Source organism: Stegostoma tigrinum, chromosome X (genome assembly GCF_030684315.1).
Source record: "Stegostoma tigrinum isolate sSteTig4 chromosome X, sSteTig4.hap1, whole genome shotgun sequence".
NCBI lineage: Eukaryota > Metazoa > Chordata > Chondrichthyes > Orectolobiformes > Stegostomatidae > Stegostoma > Stegostoma tigrinum.
Window position 1 is genome coordinate 13,412,539 of NC_081404.1, and position 17,789 is coordinate 13,430,327.

General features: G+C 40.5%; 1 protein-coding gene and 1 long non-coding RNA gene across 6 annotated transcripts in view; one reads left to right on the forward strand and one right to left on the reverse strand.

Annotated features, from left to right (window-relative positions):
• Window positions 1–1,249: 1,249 nt before the first annotated feature.
• Window positions 1,250–15,900, reverse strand: pym1 (PYM homolog 1, exon junction complex associated factor). 5 transcript variants are annotated; one of them, XM_059643409.1, is made up of 4 exons: window positions 15,770–15,900; window positions 13,830–13,923; window positions 9,396–9,435; window positions 1,250–5,878 (listed from the first exon to the last, which is right to left on the reverse strand). In XM_059643409.1, the coding sequence occupies exons 2-4, from the start codon at window positions 13,852–13,854 to the stop codon at window positions 5,404–5,406; spliced, it is 540 nt and encodes a 179-aa protein (XP_059499392.1). In that variant the 5' UTR covers window positions 13,855–13,923; window positions 15,770–15,900; the 3' UTR covers window positions 1,250–5,403. The 5 variants fall into 5 exon arrangements, with proteins under 5 accessions (XP_059499392.1, XP_048379511.1, XP_048379512.1 ...); XM_048523554.2 differs by lacking the exon at window positions 15,770–15,900 and adding an exon at window positions 15,653–15,763; XM_048523555.2 differs by lacking the exon at window positions 15,770–15,900 and adding an exon at window positions 15,336–15,644.
• LOC125448314 (uncharacterized) overlaps window positions 15,658–17,789 on the forward strand; it is a 36,328-nt gene continuing 34,196 nt past the window's right edge. The window contains exon 1 of the long non-coding RNA XR_007246686.2: window positions 15,658–16,180. This is a non-coding gene — a long non-coding RNA (uncharacterized LOC125448314). The remainder of the gene's footprint in view (window positions 16,181–17,789) is intronic.

Here is a 17,789-nt window from a genome sequence, read left to right on the forward strand (position 1 = left end):
CAATGACAAGGATGTTTCTTAAAACATGATTTTGACTTGCAGCCAACTCAACCCCTTTATTCATCAATAGGTAATCTGAAGCCAGAAGTTAATTGCACCTTCAAGGATTTGCACTTTGATTGTGCCTTACAGAGCATTAATATGGTCCAAAGCACTTTCTATCCAATAGTAAGATAATAAAATGTGAGGCTGGATGAACACAGCAGGCCAAGCAGCATCTCAGGAGCACAAAAGCTGACGTTTCGGGCCTAGACCCTTCAGAGAGGGGGATGGGGGGAGGGAACTGGAATAAATAGGGAGAGAGGGGGAGGCGGACCGAAGATGGAGAGTAAAGAAGATAGGTGGAGAGGGTGTAGGTGGGGAGGTAGGGAGGGGATAGGTCAGTCCAGGGAAGACGGACAGGTCAAGGAGGTGGGATGAGGTTAGTAGGTAGCTGGGGGTGCGGCTTGGGGTGGGAGGAAGGGATGGGTGAGAGGAAGAACCGGTTAGGGAGGCAGAGACAGGTTGGACTGGTTTTGGGATGCAGTGGGTGGGGGGGAAGAGCTGGGCTGGTTGTGTGGTGCAGTGGGGGGAGGGGATGAACTGGGCTGGTTGAGGGATGCAGTGGGGGAAGGGGAGATTTTGAAACTGGTGAAGTCCACATTGATACCATATGGCTGCAGGGTTCCCAGGCGGAATATGAGTTGCTGTTCCTGCAACAGTGTTGTGTTGTATACATTGGAATTGCAGTTGTGTTCACACAGCAAGGTTCTACAATAGCAGTACAATAGTACAGAAGTTCTGTCAGTGATATGGAGTGATAGATATTAGTCAGGACACCAACAGGATCTCTCCTTCAAAATAGCAATTTGGATATTTTGCATTCACCCAAGGCAGATGGAGTATTGGTTTAATTGCTTGGCTGAAAAGAAAGAACCATTGACAGTTCAGCATTCCATCAGAACTGCACAAGAGCAGGCAGCTTAGCTCCAAGTCTTTAGGGGTGGACTTTACTCCACAGTCTACAGCTTTAAGGCTGGTGCACTACCATCTGAGCAACAATGGACTCCTGTATCATTTTGTATGAGTTACTGGGGTGTAGAAATTGAGTTCAACAACAAATCCTTAGGTTCATTGACATTGATCATACTGCAGAGATGGTATTTTTTAAAACCCTTTTATTACACACAGCTACACAATACTTTTGGATAGCCAATGTTTGGTGCAAGGGATTGGTTCCATTACAACTGGTTTAATAAGCTGCAAATTGGGACCTGGGCTTACAGCAAATCAAATGAGATACCACAATTTACCATTATTCATCAAAATGTTGGGTGAACAGTTAGCTAAAAAGCAAGCAAGCAAGCACAGACATTGTTGGTAACATTTCAACTTTATTCACTAGCTTTGGAAAAGCTTTGTACCACATCACTGATAATCCACAACACAACAAGCAACACATTTCTTATAGTTACTTAGAGTAAAACATTTTATTTCCACTTTTCTAAGCTTCAATTCAAATGTTCCAATACCAAGAACTGGGAGATGGGGGCACTGGTGGGGAAAATAATGGATCTCTCCAAAACCCTTGTATTGAATTTGAGAGTGACCTGATACAAATAAATAGAAGTGACTTCAATTCTTTGCAGGGGTTGAAAAACCTGTCAAGTTTATGTAGCAGTGCAAACTGCTAGATGCAGACTTCTGTTGAATGCTTCCAAACAGGCTTTAAAAAAAAACCCCAAATTACTTTGTTGGTAAATGCAGCACTTCAAGGTGTCATACAAACCAGGAAGTGTCAAGTTCAACTTCTGAGTTATTAGCCAGTCTCTGGAGGGATGTTACAAAATGGGTCAACCTGCCAAGCTTAAGACAGAAAAGTCAACCCTGACTCGCACTTACAATAACTCCTACTGGGAATACACATGTATGAACGAAAGCAGATAGGATTGGGCCAAATAGGATGCTTTTGATGATCAGTATCATCTCCTAGCACTCAGTGGCAAAGGTCAAATGGCCACTTAAGCCATTGGTGGGAGGCCAACAGGTACACACCTGCGAGGAACCAAAATCTTGAGAAAGTGGAGAAAGCATACGAAGAAAGCTAACACTAATTTGGTGTTTCAGGTTTGCTTAACTCATACCGAGACAATCAATAATGTTCAAAATTTCAATGTTTATAATACAACTTTTCGAAGGCAGTTTCTTTCCTCATTTTACTTAACTCTGTGCAGCAACCACAGGTGTATTCCTTGTTCATGGAATCATTACCAAAATGCTAGCAGGTTAAGTTGAGGCAGGAAGTGGCACTGGAAGATTGGTAACAGGAAAGATTGTGAAGCTAAACAACTACAAAAATATAATCTACAGAATATGGTCTTAGTTATATTGTGGTAAATTGTTACTAACAAGGGTTTGGTTTTCTACCCCTCTTCTTTCCAAGTATCTAGATGAATGAACAAATATTTGAAAACAAAGTGCACATCTGTTATGGTATCCACTGATAGTGCCAGTGCCAGTTACATATTTTGTCAATTATTTCTGGTGATTTTCTCCCAAACTCCCCTGGTGCCTTAATAGGTACACAAAGTGTGGTACAGAGTTCTTAAAAAGTTCCCAGATTTAATGTTCATTCCCTTGCAGCCTGTGTTAACCCACCTAGGATGGGCCAGCAGGAAAGCTACAATTAACTAATGCTCCTGGGCTAGGGAATGAGTAGCTCTTGCAGGAAGGCCACACGTGGATGCAGTAGGAGCATAAAATTCCTAGGTAGAATGCTCTTCGCCAATCACCTTGGCTCACATATCCAGTACCAGAGGCTGCCAGCACTTTGGGAATCATACGCTATCAACTTCCAAATAATACAAAGCAACTGGATTTATTAAAAGCATGGTTCTCCTGCATCAAAACCTATCCCTTTCTTAAGCTAAGCTTTTACACTGGCAAAAAGCCAGTTGTACTTTTTCCTGGGTCAGGGAAACTGATCCTCCAGAATTCCTGTCTTTTCTTGGAGAATTAAACCAATCTTCTACTGGCCCTTGGGTCAGAGTCAGCAGCCTTTAATCTAATGCCACATTATTGCAGCAATAAGTTTCATCCATTTTAAGACTGGATTGGTCCCAAGTTTAAAATAGGCTTACTGAAAGAGTAGTAACTCTCTCAACACAAGCTTCAGAACGGATGACATAATAAAGAGTTTAAATAAAAGTAGCAGGTTGAGGCAAGAAGTCTATTGTTATGCATGTAGATGGGATAATACAAACACTGAACAGTCACAGAACCAGTAGCAATGACAGTGCTTCAGAAACCAGGAAACATGCAAAACTAATCTGGCCAGCTGGAATGACAAGATAGCCCAAATAACCATTCATAGGCCCTCTACAAGGAGCTCCTTGCTGCTGATTTACAATCACTAAGTGATTCAAAACAAACAGAATTCATTGCTCACACCAGGCCAATATGCAAACACTTGCATCACCTCTTGGCATTTAGCCAGAGAGCACTTAATTGTTTTAAAAAGGGTGATCTATGTTAAGTATTGAAATCATTCAAACAGAACTCCAGTCAAAAAACAAGACTGCAAATTAGACAGATGCACTGCAAAATTTACACTGATTGCCAGCTGCTACTTTTTAGTCACATCCAAGTAGCTTGTTAACTCTACATTCTGTGTATATTATTCCAGATTACTTTCCTAAAACGTACACCCAAAATATATACACAATATAGTAAAAAAAGTTAAAATGGCAATGACAAGGACTAAAAGTGTGGAAAGTCCCAAACAATACAGTATTGGCAGCTTTCATTAATAAATTTCAATCCTTAATTGGGTCATAAAAATAAATTGTCTAGTAATTAAAAAACTGGGTAAGTTGATTTTGGCATTTCTCTAGAATGGGCAATTATTTATAAAGTATACAAAATATGGCTTTTACCCCTTAGCCAATACATTAACTGACAACCTCATTACAAGCACTGAATTTAGTTGTCTGCAGACATCTGCCTCTATTTAGTGAGAAAGTTTGGAGACAGCTGTCAGTATGAGGACAAAAACATTACCTGCATACTGTTGGAGCACAGAAGCTCTGCAGCTTCTAAAGGTTTCTCTTACCAACATTCCCAAAGTACGGCCATTTGGCAGCAAGACCACCAATACCACAGCCCATTTCAAACCCATCTATGGTTACTGCATCATGTTGACTGGCATTTTTATCTAATGTTGTGAATCCAAAATACTGCAAATTCACCCTTGAAGTTATCTCCATTACCTGAATAGAGATAGACATTGGCATGTTTCTTATATATCCAATCAATGATTTCAGTGGTCAAGGGATCGCTTTTCCCCCAACTGCACATGCCCATTTTAGTGCCACCTCGCAAGTGTGCAGTCCTATACTATATACACTTGCATTCAATATAGTTAGACAGCTTAAGATAGAATTGCATTCATATTGCGCCTCATTTCCGAAACGTCCCAAAGAATGCCATGGAGATTGAATTACATTGAAGCACAATGGCTGATCTGTGGATAAATTTTCGATAATTCATAGCGATGCTTGCTGTCCATGTACAGGAAATGCCGCACAACTCTGAAATTATACTGATGGCAAGATAGTGAACAAATCAAAGATGAACACAGGTTAACGGCACCATTCAAGTCAGAGTTCAAACCAGTATTGCATCATTAACTTTATATCAGTGAAAGCACAGTCAGCACTTCATGAGGAAAGTGCTTTGATCATTTTCTTTCAGCACTTTTGAACAACACAAAAATGATTTTATTAAAGTCTTTGGAGAAATGCTCACCAGACGGGAGACATACAAGAAGCAATTATTCCCACATTGTCAATGGGAGCAAGCACAATTTTAAACAAAAATCAGAAGTGCAGCAGTATCCCAGAAAGGAATACTTCTACTTTAAATGTTCCCAATCAATAATGCATCTTACTCCCCTCATTAAGTGTCTCTCAGTCTGAATACAACAAAAAAAGGGGGGCAGGAGTTGCTTTGAACACATGGATTTTCTCCCCCTAATGAAAGAACGAGATGATGATTAGGTCTTTCAACACAGCAAATCCCCTAGTCCAGACCAAGCACGCAACGACAGATGCAGTGCACAGACAATGTTCTGAAGTCACGTAGTCTGGCAGTGAAGACCCAATGCAGTCCACTAAACAGCATTTATTCCATACCTCAGTATCAAGACTTAGGAATGATATTGTCGGAAAAATATTCCCTCCATTTCTAATAAAACTAAGTGTGAAAGGCAGCATGAGTACCAGCATGGGTGATGTTGTCTTATTGTATGACCCTTGGTCTCTTTAAGATGCGAGCCTGTATTATCTGGTAGTTATTTGGTGTGGATATCTTGTGTCGGTATGGAACAATGACTCTCCCAGTATTCTTGGTAGCATACAGTTATTCCTATAAACCCAATTCCAAACCCTCCAGCTCCTCCACCAGCAGTTTTCGGCGGCTCAGCTTGTCCAGCTGCTCTTTCGTCGCCTGCTTAATCTCACCAGAGTCTAGTTTTTGCTGCAGTTCATCAATTTGGCGCAGTTTCTTTTTAAGATTTTTTACCTTCTTTGCCTTCTCTACTCCATCGTGATCGCCTTGCAATGCAACAGCCTGAGAGTTCGGACTGCTGCCACTGCCGCCACCAATGGTGGTTTTCTGCAATGTCTGGCTCAGCTCATCGGCCTCGGCGGTGCCGTCACTTTCCTGCTGCTGTTTGCGCTTCTCTTTGCGCTTGAGGTTGCGTTTAGCTGACTTGGATAACCCAGCCAGCTCTCCGTCGTGCTTTGACTGTTGCTGCTTGCTTTTGGCGGTTTCATCTGGGTTAAGGCCAGGTGGCAGGTCGGGTTTGCTTTTGAAAAACTTCACATACTTGTTTTCGTACCTGCACACAACAAATACAGATAATAACAGGCCATGCGAAGTGGGATATAATCAGAACCACGTTATCACAAACAGTTTATTTTCTGATTTTTCTCTTTTCCTGACTCTTGCTGAGCTACTACTCCACGTACACTAGACACCTTTTGGTATCTCACTGAAGTAACTGCTCTGTGTCTGAACTAAGCGGGCTAACTATACAGGGAACTAAGAGCCAAACCTGATCCTGTCATCCTCATCTGACCTTCAAGCACATTAGTGCCATAATCAATCCTAAAACATAACCACCACCCCCCATCCAAGTGTGCTGAAGCAGTCAGGCATGAAAGCAACTGACCCATTGGTCTAACACTTCCATAAGACGTGTGTCGCTTGCAAGTCCAACATTTAGCCCTCTTCCCTAAATGCCCTTGAGAATGAGAGCACTATCAGGGCCAAATGTCTACATTCAAGACCAAAATAAAGCATACTGCATGTTCTGGATAACATGTCCTCCTGCCTTGATCAAGAACACTTATGAATATAGGATCGGGACTGGCTGTAATGCCTTGGCAGCTAAACAGCTATTAACGCTGACAGAAATGACAAAGAACAGTCATTGGGACAAGAGGTTAAGGCTGGGTGACACCCAATGAACTAGATCCCATTCAAATTAGAGCCTGTGAAAGAGGGTGCCTGGAGGGGAAAGGGAAGGAAAGAGAAGGAAAATGAGAATAAGTAATTTGTGTGGATGGCAGAGGAAAGGGGCTTTATTTTCAGACAGGCACATCCAGCCTTCAGTGGGTGTAACAGCCAGCGTATGACATGCTTGCTATTGCAAATGGAAATAATCTCAAATTCCTGCATATCAGCCGGGATACCAGTGCAACTAACAGAGATACCCCTCAAATTTGACTCTGGTTAGTGGGGACGCAGCACTATTGAGTGTTAGCATCCAATATATTTCCTCCCATTTATGCATAAAAAGGTCAGTCTTTCACTGGGCAGTTATAAGCGTGAGGGCATAGGTCTACAGTGACAGGGGTAAGACTTAAAAAGGACCTGAGGGGCAACATTTTCAACAGAGGGTGGTGTGTATGGAATGAGCTGCCACTGAAAGTGGTGGAGGCAGATACAATTACAACATTTAAAAAGGCATCTGGATGGGTATATGAATAGGAATAGTTAAGAGGGATATGGGCTAACTGCTAGCAAGTGGGGCTAGGTCAGACTGGGACATGTGGTCAGCATGTACAAGTAGGACCGAAGGGCCTGTTTGTGCTGTACTAATCTCTCTCTCAAGACTGGTTCACAAACAAAGCGTTTACACAACAAATAGCTACTGCAAAATACTAATTATGGGGCATTAATTTAATATTCATTTCTTTGCACAAGTTTTGCACCACTCTATTGGATAATCTTTTGTAGTTAGGTAACAGTTTTGTCTTTGGCAATATGAAAGAATGTAGATAAAGTAAACTGGCCCATCAACAAGTGCAAATGAATTATTTGTCTGTGCTAAGCACCGAGCAAACTCGCACTTCAGCGTAACACGAAGCAGAGTTTTGCCGATTATTGATGAACTTGTGTAGCATGAAAAAGGGAGCATTTCACACAATCAGGCAATGTGCGCATCAGCTGAACAGTCACCATAGCAGTAACTGAATTGAATAAATCCAGACAGGTGTGGGGCTGGGATGGCATTGACAGAATATGAAATTAAACATCTCCAAATTATGTAGTTACTTTTGCGCATGCAATATTGCGAGCAGAACAGATGGTTTAGGGGTGGCAAAGACAAGAGAAGGAAATTAAAACATGTTGTTCTTGTTACTTAGGTGAAACAGTAGATCAAGGTTGAAGAAGAATGAAGTGGATTGATCGAGCTTCAAAAAGTGAACTGAACTGAACTTTTCATCCTAGCATGAAGTTTCACAGTACTAAAATTCAGGCTGTTTATTAGGGCTGATAAAAGGAAGGAAGAAGATAAAATGACAGGAACAAATATTGTAAAACTAAAATGGAAGATGGAAAGTTTAAAAACAAGTTGAGCTCAAATATTAAAAGTCACAAACAAACAGTCTCAGAATTCTAAGAGATGGTGAACTTGTAGATGACAGTCAATGTAATGTTGCATGACAAATAAGAAGCCATCACATCCAAACAATATTTCCAGTGAATTCTCAAAATCAGCACAAAATAGCAGGTCAGGAACATCAGAAGTCTGACTTTCCCAAGAAAAGCAAGAATGTCAACAATTACAGTTGAGATAACTTCAGCCAAAGATCGTCCTTCACTGCCTGTACTGCACACAAAACTTTTCACAGTACCTAGGTGTACGTGACAAAAATCAAATCAAATCCAAACTGCTGCAATCCCCCCCGCTTTCATGAGGATCTCTCCTAACATCCAGCATCCAGTCTCTTCTCAACACCCTCCCTAAACTATAAATGGTAACAAAATTTGTCCTCAAAATGCTACTCACTTACCGATGACAAAGCTTCCTTACTTCTCCCCACTTAGTGCACTGCCTGTTCCAAACTGGCAATGAATTCATCCCGTACACTTCTTGTAGTCCTAGAAAAGTTTCCTTTAGCCTACTTCATCTTCCTATTTACAATAGGTGCCCAAAAACTTCTTAATCACACCAACCCCTTATCCCAATGGAAGATTAAGGAGTGACAGACAGCATAATTCTCAAAACTGGTCTAAAATCCTCTTATTCAGCATAACAGCCAAACCAATGGCTGAAGTGTCCAGCCATTATCATTCTGTCACCAAAGGCTTTGATCAGAGGACTTCAAAAAGGAAGAGACCCATTCTAGTGGTCATTATCCATGCTAATGAACTCCTCTACTCTCCCCTTTTACCACCACCCCCCCAACCCTATTCAACCTCCTCCATTTCTCCAACCACTTTTTACCTTCCACCACCCCTACCCTGCCCCAAACAGTTCCACTATACCCCATCTTCTAACACAGCTCAATCTGAAAAACATAACTATGCCTTGACACCTGCAATGCTACCAGAGACACCAGAAAATTTGATAAAAATATGAAAAAAGCAAGGAGAAAACATCATGGCCCATTACAAATACAAATTTTGGAAGACTATTTATAGGGGAAGAAGAACTGACTTGTGATGAATGCCTGAATTTCTTGCTAACCCTCAGGGCCTCCAACAGGCTAACTGGTTTTATTAACATTCAAAATCGTTTAAGTTTTCACAACAGAGTGTGTGGGAACTCAAAGCCACCTGCTGGAACAGTTTCTTTTAAAAAAACCCCTTTGCGCATCACAATAAAAAGCCAAATCTATCTCAATCTGCTACAAAATGCAGGTGGGTGTGCTGCAACTTAGCAATACTCAAAACTTTACTTTCCTTGGTGCCAAATGATGTTTTCCTATTTAAAAGAAAAGGCAAACCTTAGCATCGAAATTTTGCCAAAAGCCATAATTAAAGTTACTTTGCGCACTGAGCGAGCTTGGGAACCAGAAGGTATACAATACATGTTGGAGCAGTCTTTATCGTTCTCGTGATACCTTTCATGAGGTAGAAGATATGCCCCTGCAAATATAATGCCTGTTGAGTAAAATAACATTCTTTCAATTTTTGCATTGCCATTTTGCACAAAATTACACATGCCATGAACTGAACAAAAGGTCTCCCAGTGGGCCAAGAAACATTAAGGTTTATTACAAGTTCATCCTGATTAGAACTTCATTCATAAGGGTTAAAAACAGCCATTCATTGGCAAGTGGAACTTTCAAAGTTGGAGACTGTGATGGTGAAGGTGCCCCTTGGTAGCAGCAACCATGATATGACCAGAATTTACATTAGTTTGAAAGGTTAAAAAGTTCTTCAAGACCAGTATTTCAAAATCTTAAATAAAGGGCAACTATGTAGACATGAAAGGTGAACTGAACTGGGATTAGATTAGATTGCCTACAGCGTGGAAACAGGCCCTTCGGCCCAACAAGTCCACACTGCCCCTTGGAGCATCCCACCCAGACCCACCCCCCCTATAACCCACAGACCCCGAACAGTACAGGCAATTTAGCATGGCCAATCCTGCTAGTCTGCATATCTTTAGTCCGTGGGAGGAAACCCACGCAGACACGGGGAGAATGCACAAACTCCGCACAGACAGTTGCCCGAGGCTGGAATTGAACCCGGATCCCTGGCGCTGTGAGGCTGCAGTGCTAACTACTAGACTAGGAAATAGATCATTGTCAGACAGTTAGGGGAATACTCCAGAATACTTGAATAAGTACATCCCTGCTATAAAAGGGAAATTCTAAAGGGGAGGACCCATCATCTGCAGTTAACTAAAAACGTTAAAGAAACCAAACTTTGGAAAAATACATATAATTGCACAAAGATGAGTGGCAGGTTACACAATTCAGCAGAATATTAACATAGCAAAGAATGACTAAAAGATTAATTTGGAGAAAGAAAAAGAAAGAGGAAGGTAGCTAGAACAGTAAAACAAATAGCTAGTTTTTCTGCTGTTATTTGAAAGGGGAAAGAATAAAATTAGTGTTGGTCCTCGAAGCAAGAATGCAGAATTAATAGTAGATAATAATAAAATGGTTGAGATGGAAGGGGAGAGGAGCTTGGTGAAATTACGATCAACAAAGGAAGCAATAGCAAGCAAATTGGTCATGCTGCAGCTGACAAGGCCTCGAGACCTGATGTATTGTAGCTGTGGATCTTGAGGAGTAGACGCATTAGCGTTAATTTTCTAAGCTTAGTTTGATTCTGTAATGATTCAATTGTAGCTCTGCTATTCGAAAGGGAGCAGAGAACAGGAAACTTTAAGCCAGTTAGCTAAATGGCTGCCTTGGGAATGGTGTTAGAAGCAAATTATGAAGGTCATTATAGCTGGACACTTTTTAAAAACCTCCAAAAGTAATCAGGAAGAGTCAGTATTGTTCTATGAAAGCGTGATCACCAATTTATTGGAATTCTTTAAAGTACAAGATATACTGTGGATAAAGAAGGGGCTGCAGATGTATTGTAATTGGATTTCCAGAAGGCATTTGACAAGGAGCCACAAAGAAGGTTGTTGAGCAATGGAGGGAGCTCATGGTGTGGAGGGCAACATATTAGGAGATTGGCTGGCAGAAAACAGTGTGCACAAATGGCACTTTCTCCCAACGGTAGGATGTTACGAGCATAGCCCGATATGGTCTCAGCTTTGCACAACTTGTACCAATAACTCCGATTAGGGGAGCAAAGGCGTGGTAACTAAATTTGCAGATAAAGACAGGATGGAGTGTATGCTGTGAAGCAGGCAAATAGGCAAGTTGAGTGAGTAAGCAAAAATCTGGCGTTGAAGTACAACGTTGGAAAACATGAAGTTATTCACTTTAGCAGGAAAAATACAGACAGAACGTATGCAAAGAATGATTTCAGAATTCCAAGGCGTAGAGAGATCTAGTCCTAATACAACCATCATAAAGTGCACAGGTATAGCAAGTGATTAAGGCTAAGGGAATGCTAGCCTTTGTTATGAGACAAGTTGAATGTAAAAGGGTATGCTTTGGTTACATAGGGCACTGGTAAGACATCTTAAATATGGTGTGCTGTTTTAAATTTCCTTATTTATTTATGGATGGGTGTCAATGCATTGGAGGTTCACTAGATTGATCCCTGGAAAAGCCAACTGTCTTATCAGGAAAGGCTAGGCACACTGGGCTTATTTCCAATGGAGTTTAGAAGTGCAAGAGGTGACTTGATTAAGCCCATGAAGATCTTGAACAGCTCTTGTGGAACAGTGGTGGTGTTCCTACCTTTGAGTCAGAAGGCCTAGGTTAAAGTCCCACCTGCTCCAGAGGTGAGTCATAAAAACAGCCAGTTCAGGCATGTTAAAAAAGATCCACAAAAGGCCCTGAATAACTTTGAAAAGGTAGATCGAGAAAATGTGGTTTCGTTTCATCAAGGAGCCCAGAACTAGGGAACATTGTTTAAAAATTTGGAGTCACCCTTTTTTGGGGCAGAGATGAGGAGATTTTTTTCCCCACTCTCCAAGAGGACTGTGAACTTGGAACACTGCCTCAGAAATATTTACCATGATGCCTTCTAAGGTGGGGGTAGATTAGATTCTTGTTAGGCAGGGGAATCAAGGATATCCAGAGTAGATGGGCATGTAGAATTCAAAACAGGCAGTACTTGAATGGCAGAGTAAACGTGAGGGGCTAAATAGCCTACTTCTAGTCCAAATTTGTACATTTGTATGTTAATTACTTTAGGGCAAAAGAATTCCTGTGTACAAGAAAATCAAATCCACATTGCTTATAAAAACGGTTTTCCATTTAGAGCCATATTTGGTATAGCACCTAAAAATAAATTAAAAGTTCCCTGCTGACCTATGGTAAAGGTACCAGGTAAGTCTTGGATTTGACTGACTGGAATGGGAAAAAGAAAAAAGGCAGCTATTCCCAATCACTATCTGGTTGCATCTACTAACAAGTCCACCTGTTGACATGGGGTGAAGGGGAGAATTGAATTCTTGATGCATTTTCCCAGCCAAATAGTCTACTGACAAATTATGTTAGCTCTTACATCAAAAATGGGTACTTGGAATGGAGAACTTCAGCAAGAGCCTGTGCTTTCAAGAGTGGATGGAGAGGTGGGAAAATAAAACTGCACCAGTGATATAAAGCTAATTTCTTTTATCCTTTCCATACCTTAACTGTGGCTAAAACTGCACGCAAACAACCAGGCTGGAAAAACCTTTAATGGTATCCTGCAGCTTGTCAAGAGGAACAGCCCTATGTAATTCTATTTTCCTCTTTGGAATCATCTGGCATCTAATTCTCAGTAACATGATTGTGATCACGCAGTCTCTGGAAGCCATAACCCCATAAGCAGCTGCTCATAAATATAGTCCCAAACATTATATTCCGGTCACTGCATTAGTCCTCATCTAGATGTTAACATTTGGTTTAAGCAGTTATACAAGGTAACTGTTCCATATACCAGCATTACTGGTCAGACTTGTATTTGATTACATGGCCGTACTTCAGCTGTAGTGTTGGGGCTGGTACACTTAATAAACAGGATCAATGTTCAGTTACAAGACAGTCGATCAACTATGCTTTTCAGGCAACAAATCAAAACCTGACTAATCAGGAAAGAAAAGCAAAACTGCGTCACTGCTGCCTGAAACTCACTGCAAAAGTCTTTGTTAACTATAATTCTTTACCCAAAATATAATGGTGGAACACCCTGACTCCTTCCCCCAAAACAGAAGTCTTTTTTTTTTAAAACCTCATCTTCAGGGAAGTCATGAGGATAAAAGGGAAAAAATGTCATTTGCTTCAGATTTATAAAACTGAAATTTTCTTGGACTCCACATCACTGTCACTCTTCCTTCAAATATCTAGTTTCTTATCTTAGTCATCAGTAATGCAATTAGCAAAGTCTATGCATGGAAATCATTTCCTTTCTTTAAGAGGACTCTTAATATATTCATCCTTCTACATTCTATGAATGTGCCGTTACACAACTGAAGGTACAGCTCAGGGACATTTCCACCGCACATCTCACAACTCACTTTTGAAGCATGACAACTGTGTTCTCAGAAATATTTGACTGAAAAGGGGAAATCAAAAACAGCAACAGAATGCACTAGCAGATCTATAACAGTAGCCATCAGCCAAGTTCAAACTGTCACTTAGGACAAAGCTGATATTTGACTGCTGGTTAGAATTTAAGTTCTAAATCACATGCACAGATTTGATGGAAGAGAAAAAGGTTTGCATTTTTTAAAAATTAAAATACTCCCAGGCAACCCTAGCACATTCAGTTATCAGCAAGTGACACATCATCGAAGGAGACAACAGCTACTATGGGGCTTTATGAATAGCAGTTAATAGACCAAGTCCTGCAAATAGACTGCTCATCACAACTTCTTAAAGTTGCAAATAATTTTGACTTTCAAAAATTTAGTTTCCAAATAAGTTACTTACACTGGCACTTCCTCTTGAGGTACATATCCCTCCCTTACGCGTCTTGGTTTCCGCCAGGTCCCATCAGGGCGCTGTGATGCAGGAATATATTTGCCTGCAAATGTTGAGGAGAAAGAACATTTTAAAAATTCACATGACTAGGTGTTTCCTGTGATTTAAATAGGGAATTCTATATAATAAATAAGCGTGGAAAGGTTACTGAAAACAGTCCTACAAGATAAATCTCAACAGTTTTATGTTCCAAATTATCAGTGGAGAGAAATATAGCACTGTCAATCTCATTGTAAAACTAATGGTTTGGTAATCATCCAAGATCAAAAAAAAATCTAGTGCAGGTATACAGTAGCTGTCCAATATCTAAATCAACTATTTTTCATGCATTGAGATTGTTAACAATATCTCATGACATTTTCCAAATGTAACAACTGGTTAAAATATTCCCCGAAAGGCCTGCAAACCTGTTTCCATGCATTGGTCAGCACCTCTCATCAGTGTCCATAAGCACTGTTTGATATCCGTCCACCAATTTATACTCAGCATCAAAATTTTTTCCTTTCAAGGAAGTGTGGAAGTTCCAAGCATTTTTTAAAAAAAACTCTCTACAACGTCACTCTCTACAACGTCCAGCATCTTCAGCCACGAAATGGAGAAATAGGGGCAAAAGGTCATCTCATAAATGAGTGGTTAAACATTCTACTTTAATTAAAAATAAACAAAAGCATTGAGGAAGGGTCACCAGACCCAAAACTTAACTGATTTCTCTCCACAGATGCTACCAGGCCTGCTGAGATTCCAGCAACTTCAGTTTTTGTTACTATTTACAGCATCCACAGTTATTTCGGTTTTTAAAACAGTGTGTTTGATTTATTTGAAAAAAATTACAGGGACAATATTTCAGCTTGTCCAGGGTATCAGACAATTTATTATTTCTCCATTCTGTATTTTGTTTCAGATTTCCAGTATCTCTGGTTGTTTTATTTTAGTTTATGAAATTTACTGGCTACTGGAAAGTGAACTCACCCCATCGTTCAAATCTTCCACAAAGACTCCAGAAATAATGCACTTTTGACTTCATCTTTTATTAAATACAAGATGAAATCAAGTTAATTTAAGCCTTAAAAACTACTTATCAAAAGCACTTGAAAAATCAGTTTTGGAACATTATGGAGCCAATTTGTTGAACACACTATAAACCTTGACAGCATCAGAACAATTCGTCATTTAGAGACAAGGACAGGATTTATTATCTCAAGCCTTCGAGGCAGTAATTTTGTATTGTTTTTGTACTAGGCCACAAATGCCGCCTCGAGCTTTCCCGACTATTCACGGGGGCAGTCGTTCCAGTAAAACTGATTACGAATGCGGCACGGGACTTCGGCGATTTAAAAGAAAACGAATCACTGGTGAACATTTAAAGGCGATTGCTTTTGGGAGAGCCGCCGGCCAAGATCAGAGGTAAAATTTCGCTGCCTTTGGCGCCTGAGAACAGGAAAGAAACGCACTCACCCGTCTCGTCCGTCACATAGGCCGCCATGATAGACTTGCCGGAAATTGCGCCCGTCTCCCCTACCATGGCGGGCAGTGAATCACTGCGCCGAGAAAATCATGAGGGAAAAAAAAGGGCTAATTTCTTTAAAATGTCGAGTTCTGAATATTAGAGGGGAAAGAAGAAAGCGCGAATCCTCTATGTTGCCCCTCCATTCTGGCCCCCACCGCTCTTTCTTTCTTTGAACGTTTGCCTTAATGTGTCGCTGTTCCTGCAGGCCCCAGGCTTCAACCCGCGCAGCCTCGCTCAATTTTGAAGCTCAATAAAAGTGACCTACTTCACTCCATCTTGTTCTTCGATCGTAAACTCACCCTCCCTACGTTCAAATTGCTTTTTTTCCGCTTATACCGTCTTTGTCAGAGGGAAAAAAAAATTGGGGGAGGGGATTTCCTACCAGATTCGGCAACAGGAGCGTCCATAGCAGCTCTGGAAAAAGACGATAATAATCACGCCACTAGGGTGAGACTGGGTGTGGCCGACTGTCATCAGGACAAGAGCCAACAGAGTAGCCTCCTTCAGAGGCGGGCCCTCTTATAAGAGACTAATCTCTCAGCGAACTGGAACCTGCATAAATTGTTAACGTACATCCTTAAATCAGGAATTTATTTTTAACGTCATCGTGAAAGAGTCGTACTTCATCACGATGAAGTCACTAAATGGAGGCATTCTGGCGCTGCAGGATTCAACAAAAAAGGCCCACGTAATGAAGGACTAAAACAAAGAACTGCGAATACAGGAAATCTTAAACAAAAACAAAAACAAAAATTGCTGAAGAAACTCAGCAAGCTCCCTCCAGGGTAACGAAGTAAGTCGTCTTCCAAACTTGTTGAAACCAGTGGTTTCTGAGCCCCAACAAATCGAAATAACTCCTTTTCAATCAGCGGTGATGATTGCTAACTACCATGGAGAAAATATTTTTGGTGATCTTTGCCTGGTTTCACGGGTATCTTAAAGAATGTGGAGATGTTTCTGAAGGAATTCTAGGGCTTAAGGCTTGGCCACCAATAGTGGCATGAAGGGAATGGGGATGCACAAGGGGTCTGGATAAGATAAATACAATTTTCTTGGAGGTTCAAAGATATAAAGGAGTGACGTTCTAGAGGGATTTGAACACCAGGATAAAAATAATAAAATTAAGCTGATGTAGGTCAGCCAAGATAGGTATTTGGTGCACATTACAATACAACAGGAATGTTTTGCATGTGTTTATGAAGGCAAGAAAATTGAAGATCAGCCAAGAGAGCATAGGAATAATCAAATCTGATGGTAACAAGAGCATTGCAGAATGTTTCAAGAAATGGAATTTAGGATTTTAGTTGGAACCAGGCAGAGACAGGCAATATTACAACCAAACATATAAATTTGAGCAGGAGTATGCCATTCAAGTCTGCTTTGCCATTCAGCGAGATCATGGCTGATCTGATGACCTCCCCAATAACTTTTAACCCCTTGCTTATTAAGAATCCATCTCCTTTGCCTTAAAAGTTTACAAGGATGGTCTTTCCACTGCCTTTTGAGGAAGAAAATTCTAAAGACTCATGACCATCTGTGGGGGAAAGAAATCTCATTATTTCTGTCTTAAATAGACCACTTTTTGCTTTTAAACAGTGATCCTTAGTTCTAAATTTTCCCACAAGAGGAAATAACTTTTCTACATTCATCCTGTCAAGATCGCCCGGGAGCTTATACATTTTAAGAAAGTTGACTTCTACTCTTTGAAACTCCAATGAATACAATTCTGGCCTGTCCAGCCTTTACTCATAAGAGAATCCACTCATTCTAGGTATCAATCTAGTAAATGTTCTCTGAACTGCTTTCAGGGTATTTACACTGTTCCTTAAAATGACTAGTGCTATATTACAGAACTCCAGATGTGATGTCACCTTTGCCCTGTATAGCTGAAACATAACCTCTGTACTTTTACAGTAAATTCTGTTCACAATAAATGATAACATTCTATTAGCATTACTGATTCTCTCTCAACTTGCATACTAACCTTCTGTGAATCATGCAGTAAATCACTTGTTTCTTTGCTTCTTAGAGTTATCCAATCTCCCACTATTTAGATAATATGCTTATTTTGTATTCTTCTTGCCAACATAGATAATTTCACCTTTCCCCACATTATTCTCTATTTTCCAGAACTTTACTCACCCACATAACCTATTTATATTCCTTTCTAGCTTCCTTATGACCTCTTCACGGTGTATTTTGCTACATATCTTCGTGTCATCAGCAAATTTAGTAATCAGACCTTCTGTTCCTTCATCCAGGTTATTTAAGCATATTGTAAACAGCTGAGGCCCCAGCACTGATCCCTGTGGTATACCACTCATTACATATTGTTAATGAGAAAATTTCTATTTATGCCTACTCTGTGTTTCCAGTTGGCTGGTCAATCTTATATCCATTCC

Excerpts from the sequence above, each read along its gene's own strand:
- pym1 (XM_048523552.2), bottom strand. The coding sequence starts at position 15,402 with ATGGTAGGGGAGACGGGCGCAATTTCCGGCAAGTCTATCATGGCGGCC. Across the intron at positions 13,924-15,335 it reads CTATGTGACGGACGAGACGG|GCAAATATATTCCTGCATCA; the intron begins GTGAGTGCGTTT and ends CAACATTTGCAG. Across the intron at positions 5,879-13,829 it reads CCTCAAGAGGAAGTGCCAGT|GTACGAAAACAAGTATGTGA; the intron begins GTAAGTAACTTA and ends TGTTGTGTGCAG.